General features: G+C 36.0%; 1 protein-coding gene across 1 annotated transcript; it reads left to right on the forward strand.

Annotated features, from left to right (window-relative positions):
* The first annotated feature begins 329 nt into the window (after window positions 1-329).
* Window positions 330-3,111, forward strand: LOC129880395 (uncharacterized). The gene is made up of 2 exons (XM_055954407.1): window positions 330-758; window positions 1,614-3,111. Exons 1-2 carry the CDS (start codon window positions 663-665, stop codon window positions 2,709-2,711), a joined length of 1,194 nt encoding a protein of 397 aa, XP_055810382.1. The 5' UTR covers window positions 330-662; the 3' UTR covers window positions 2,712-3,111.
* The last annotated feature ends 3,926 nt before the right edge of the window (window positions 3,112-7,037 follow it).

Genomic DNA, 7,037 nt, shown 5'->3' on the forward strand with positions numbered 1-7,037 from the left:
AAGAATTGTTTTGAGTTTTGTGCTCTCAATTTAAAAATACACCTATATTGTGGCTTTAAATATATCATAAAATATTAAACTTCAAAAAAGAAAAAATATATTTTTTAAAAATAGACTAAAAATAATAATAAGATAAAAAAATTGAAATATAGAAATTTGATTATTATCTTTCACTATATATTTTTTTAGTGTAAAAAGGGTTGTATACGGTAAGATGAAAAAAGAAGTGCAAAAAGGGGTATTATTGTCCTAGTATTTTCTTTTTAAGAAAGAAACAAATGATTAGGGAAGGAAATAAAATTTATTAATGATTTGTATTAGCCAGTAGAAGTGGGGTAAAAGACAAAGAGAAACGGCTTCCTTCCTTGTAATCTTCTTTATGACAACTGCCACCCCATAAAAATACTTCATCCCTTTCTGCCCTATATTTTTGTCTCCTAATTTCATCCTTCCACAAGTTCCTCTCTATTTTTTTCGGACTAATATTCTGCTTCAACCAATTTTTTCAGGGTTACAAAAAATCCAAGTTTTTTTTTTGTTGCTTTGTCTATAAATCTGTCCACATTTTTCTGTGTCCGAATTTGTGGGTTGCATTACAAGTGGGTTGATCTGTTTTGAAGGAGTTGAGATATCCATAGAAATATAGTTAGAGAGGGAGAAAGATGTCGGGTATCACTAGATTTTGGGAAAAAGTTTATATTTTTGAAGAAGGGGGATCTGGTTACTGTTCAAAGAAGAAGGATGATATTTGTAATGAGGTAATATTTTGTTCCCTTTTCTCTTACAAAAATTTGACACATAATTGGATTTCATTGTGTTTCTGGTTATGCTCTTCTTTGGCAGGAAACGGGAAAATTTTCAAAGTTTTTGGTTAATTTTCAAAAGGGGGAAATTTTCTGTCATTGAAATTTTGTTATATTTATATTAGTTCTTCTATCCGATATTGAAGCAAGAAATTAAACTGTTGTTTGATTTGATTTAAGGTTCTGTATACTTTCCTGTTTTGCTTCCTTGTTTAATAACCCAAAAAAGAGATTTTTTTTTTTAAAAATCAATAAAGAAGGAGAAGGAAATTGTGAGGGGGAGGAGGGGTTTAATTCTAGATTGTTCCTTTTCATAGCCCTTTCCTTGTGTGTTAAATGAAAGTACCCTTTCACCAAGTATTTTTCTACTTTTGCTTGAAGCTTAATTATGTTTTCTATGCATATATCTGGCATGACTCATCTTGGGGGTGGTAACAATGAGCACAACACAATTTGGGTAGATACTGAAGAACTGTATTGCTTGGATTCTTCAAAAATATATTTAGGTGCGTGTTGGATCCTCCAAAAGTAGTGCAGTTTTGAAGGATCTTGCACGGGTGCGACAACATTTTTGAAGAGTCTCACTAACATAATCGTGCCGGGTGTTTACACCAAACCATATTTACTTTACCATGATTAGGTTAACTGTTTTAATTTAGGCATGGTCAATAGAATAGAATGAGGTTCCATTCTCTTCTGTGGGACTGAATTAGAGCTATGTGATATAGGATGTGTCTTTTTTTTGGGTACCCTTGTTGAGTCTTATCCTCAGTTTTTACTTTCCTCTTACTGAGGTTTCGTTGACTGCAGGAAGCTGGTCGAGCATTGAGCATGTCGAGACTAAAATGCATACTTCGTGGTTTGGATCTGAAAACATATATCTTTCTTTTTTTGTTTGTTCCAACCTGTGTGTTTGGTATATATTTGCATGGACAGAAAATTACTTATTTTCTACGACCTTTATGGGAAAAGCCACCAAAGCCTTTCCATGAAATGCCTCACTATTATCATGAGAACGTGTCAATGGAGAATCTCTGTAAACTTCATGGATGGGGAATTCGTGAGTATCCTAGGCGTGTCTTTGATGCAGTGTTGTTCAGTAATGAGGTGGAAATGCTGACCATACGGTGGAAAGAGCTGTACCCTTATGTAACGGAGTTTGTTTTACTTGAATCCAATTCAACATTCACCGGATTGCCAAAGCCTTCATACTTTGCTAATCACAGAGATCAGTTTGAATTCGTTGAATCAAGATTGACATATGGGCAAATTCCCGGGAGATTTAGGAAAGGAGAGAACCCTTTTGTTGAGGAAGCTTATCAGAGACTTGCATTGGATTATCTCCTCAAACAAGCTGGTATTCAGGATGATGATTTGCTGATAATGTCGGATGTTGATGAGATACCTAGTAGACATACCATCAATCTGTTGAGGTGGTGTGATGACACGCCTCCCATTCTTCATCTCCGATTGAAGAACTATCTCTACTCTTTTGAGTTCCTTGTGGATAGCAATAGCTGGAGAGCTTCTGTTCATCGGTACCAATCAGGTAAGACTAGATATGCACATTATCGACAGTCAGATGTCATCTTGGCAGATGCAGGATGGCACTGTAGCTTTTGTTTCCACCACATAAGTGAGTTCATATTCAAGATGAAAGCCTACAGCCATTTTGACAGGGTCAGATTTTCTCATTTTCTGAATCCAAAGAGAGTGCAAAAGGTAATTTGTGAAGGAGCTGATTTATTTGATATGTTACCGGAGGAGTATACATTCAGGGCAATCATAGGCAAAATGGGACCTATTCCCCACTCCTACTCTGCCGTTCACCTTCCAGCTTATCTTTTGGAAAAGGCAGACCAATATAAGTTTCTCTTGCCCGGAAATTGCATGAGAGAAAGTGGCTGATATGGGAGTCTTACGTTCTGTTTTCTTTTTGTAAATGTCAAGGGTGCAGTTTCGCGTTGCTCCTTGTGAAGCAAATAGAGGATCCTTAACATGTCCAACAGTTACATCTCCAGAAACTATTTGGAATGTTTGGATGAATGAATACTAAAGATTTTGGAATTGAAGGGTTGTTTTGTATATACTTCTTAGGGAAGATTTTCTAGGATCAGGCATGGCGAGTTTTCTGTTGGAACTGTTATTAGTTTAAAGTTGTGCATAACTCTGTATTCTGTGTAGTGTACCATTCCTGATTATGCTCCGGGATAACATTTTATATTTTTGGGGGCTTTTCCTCATGATGAGAAACTTTTGAATAGGGACTAATTTATTCATATATATTAATATATATTCTTGCGTTGCATTTTCTCTCTGACATTCTAGTGTTCATTTGTTGGTCTTGTTTCCCAATCTGCTCATTGCTTTGATTTGATTAACTAGCTTTAACTTCTGGTGACTATGAAGTCAGGTACTTAACCAGGTACTTGTGATTTATAAAAGGGCAGTCCGGTGCACTTAAGCTCTCGTTATGCGCAGGGTCCGGGGAAGGGCCCGACCACAAGGGTGTGATGTATCTTCTTGGTTATTTTTTAACACAAAGTGTTTTGAGTTATATTCATTTAATCATTTGCATCTCTTCTGGAAACAGCGTGACCAACATGGCAATAGACTTTCCAAGCTGGGGCAAGTCAAACAGTCGCAATTGCAGAACAAATTCTACTCCTAAATGAGAGCTTGATCCCAAACAAATAATATGCCACATACTATTAAGAATATCTCTTTATCGGATGGTTATGCATATTACTCAACTTCTAGGTTTTAAAAATTACAATCCTCCAGCAATTATGGAGCAAGTATTTACTTAATGTATTCCTCTCTCTCATGGAGATAGAGAAGCATTGGATATATTGGATTCAGTTGAACCCATTGTTAATTGTTGCATCCGCCTTGATATCAGATAATTTATCTTATTTTTCAGCTTCAAAGACAGTTTTCCGAACCCAGCTCCGTGAGCTAGTGGTAAGGTCTGCATACACTCTGTCCTTTTCAGATCTTACTTGTGGGATTTCACTGGATATGTTGTTGTTGCTGTTGTGTGAAGGATAGATATATATATGTATGAAAAATGAATTACCTTATACTTGACAGTAGGTGGTTTGAGGTTCAATTAGTTTAAATTTTTGTTAGCTTATTAAAAGAGAAAGTACTCTTTATTAGTATTTTTTTTTAATTCTCATGATTTGAGTATGTAATCTTCAATTAATTACACTCTCTTTAGTGGTATTTTTTTTTTATGCAGTCCTTTTGCATTAGTTTTGTCGGATTGCTACTCTGCATTCAATATCTTTTAAATTCATTCTGCATTCTTGATTTCTTTTGTGGAGTTGTCCTTTTTTCTTGTTCGGACATTGCTTTCCTGCCTCCATTTATAAATCTGTTTTGAAACCATCACCTGTAACCATGCATTAAGCATATTATATAGTGACAAAGAAGTATGTCCTATGACACACATCAAAATTGTGATTTCTCAAGAGTTGGCTGGGCAAACAATTCAGGGATCATGAATTGATACCTTCAACCAATAGATGGGACACATTCAAGATCATCTTTTGTCAGTTATGCTAGCTTCTGAGGTTTTCTGCGAAGTGACTTATGAAGCATGAATTATTTCATGACTATGAGTTCTTTGTAAAGCAGACTTGTTCAAAAAACAGTCTCTGAAAAATATGACTCGTGAGTCACTCCATATTTGTGAATCTTTTTTATGGATTCAGGATTTTATCCCACTTAGCATATTTCATATTTTTGAGTACTTTACACCGACGAAGGCTAACTTTTAGGATCGGAGATGGGATCTATGGACCGTAGAAGTTGTCATCAACAATAGACCCACTACACCCACCAGTAAAATCCCTAGAATTGAGACACACCAACCTATTGTGAACCAATCCCTCTAGATCTGTCATGATACATGAAAAATGAAGGGTTTCATCTTTTTTTTGTCGGGCCTCCTTGAGTTTGAGGTTAATATTTAACAAAAGGTGTTTTCAAGTCTTGTTTTTAATATTGGTGACTTTAACTTGGTCAAATACAATTAAATACAAAATAGACTTGATTAGAATAATTAAAAACTTTGAAGGATATATTAATATTTCGAAAATTCTAAAGTCTTCCCTCTCTTTTTAAATTTCGAATTTTGAAATTTTCGTCTACAATATATTTTTAATCTTCCTTTCTCTCTCCCTCATCTTCTTTTTTTCTCTCTCTCTCTTTCTCTATTTTCTTCCTTTCTCACTCCCTCATCTTCTTCTTTTTTCCTCTTTCTCTCTTCCTCTATTTTCTTCTTTTTCTTCTTCTTTTTATGGTCTTTATTGTCGTCGTTATCATCGCCGACGTTCATCGATTTTCATTGCACTCTTTTTCTTTTCTTTTTGGTCCTTATTTTTACAATCTTTTGCAACATGTTAGCAATATGTTGCAACAGGTTGCATGTTGCAACAAATTAACAATATGTTGCAACATATGTCCCATCTGTTGCAACAAATAGGATATTGTTGCAAATTATGACTTAGTTGTTGCAACAACTTTAGCAGTTGTGAGGTGAAGGAGAGGGTGGTTATGGCGGCAAAAAAAATATTGAGGTTGGTGGGAGGTGGAGGTTGTTGTTGTCGTAGTGGCGATGGTGGAGGAGAAGGATGTGGCAACAACAGTGGTGGAGGAGGAAATGGTGACGTTGGAAGTCGAGGAGCTGGTGCTACTGGAGCAAGAAGAGGAAGAATTGGTGGTGGTGGAGGTGGTGACGACAACGAAGGTGGAGGTGGTGGTTGTTGTGGCGGCAATGATAGAGGAGAAGGAGGTGACAACGATGATGGTTGAGGAGGAAATGTTGGCATTGGAAGACGAGGAGGTGGTGGTAATGGAGGAAAAAAAGTAAGAATTAGTGGTGGTGGAGGTGGTGACGACAACGAAGGTGGATGTGGTGGTTGTTGTGGCGGCGATAGTAAAAGAGAAAGAGGTGCAACGCTGGTGGTGCAGGAGAAAGTGGTGGTGGTGGTGATAAAAAAAGAAAATGAAGAATTGGTGGTGGTGGAGGTGGTGACGATGGAGGTGACAACGACAAAAGGAAAGGGGATGGCAATGACAAAAGGGTAGGGTGGGAAAGGTGAGGGAGAGGGTTTGGATGGGAAATATATGACTTTTGTGTAAATAATAAAACTTGAAGATTTTAAAATTAGTGTCATTAGGACTAATTTTAAAAATGTCACCTCGACTCAATAATTAAAACTTGAGCCATTTTTTCTTAATTTTAAAACTCTTTATCACCCTTAATTAAAATTTCCGAATTGAGGAAATATATATAGGTTTTGGCCCCTTTTGTTTAGGACAGCATACCATCACCAAGATGATTAACATCTTGGATTTATACATAAATCTTAGAGATTATGTCAAAGATCTTACCTTGATCTTTAACACTCTGTTTGGATGGTGATTTTTCATGGTTTCATAATGTACGGTACTGCATGGTATAGTATGATATTGTACTGTACAATACAGTACAATACTATATTTGGATAGTCTGTATGGTTTGTTATTATTTAATGATAATTTTGTTGTTTGACTTGATTGTATGGTATTATATCGTAACTGATAAATTTATGAAAATGCCCTTAATTATTATACAAAAATGCCTAGAAGCTTCAAAAATTATTGCGGAGGAGAATTAGTAATACGTCGGTGAAAGCAATAAATATATTAGGGTAATGTTTAATAAAGTATAAAGGATAAATTAGAATTATTTAAAATTAAGGGTATGATTGAAAAAAAAATAAGTAAACAATGCGATACCACCAAATTGGTGGTTTCAAAAAATGAGGATTTTCATGGTTACAAAACTGTAGCGACCCAGATCATCGTTATTAAAAATATATGCGGTAAAGATATACGTATCACTTTCGTCATAAGACTAGGATAAATTCATTGGTATGCGAGTGCACTAGTTGTGAATTAAGATCGTCCTATGCTCCTATCTCAAAGTTGAGTTGAAAGTGTCTTTCCGATTTAGTTTTGGACTTGAATTCAAATTAGGGTCAACTTCAAATGACTATATCTCTCAATCTATAATGAATTAGGAGGCCCATCACATTAAAGGTCTATGAGTCTTCTTTTCAGCGCCACCAAATTTGCCTCATTTGGAGTTTAGAGTAAAATGTTATGCCCATTATACTGAGCACTGTCCATGTTGGGCTGCCAGAGCGGGATTTGGGCCGCTGGTGCGGGATTTGACGGGAT

Source organism: Solanum dulcamara, chromosome 2 (assembly GCF_947179165.1).
Source record: "Solanum dulcamara chromosome 2, daSolDulc1.2, whole genome shotgun sequence".
NCBI classification, from domain to species: domain Eukaryota; kingdom Viridiplantae; phylum Streptophyta; class Magnoliopsida; order Solanales; family Solanaceae; genus Solanum; species Solanum dulcamara.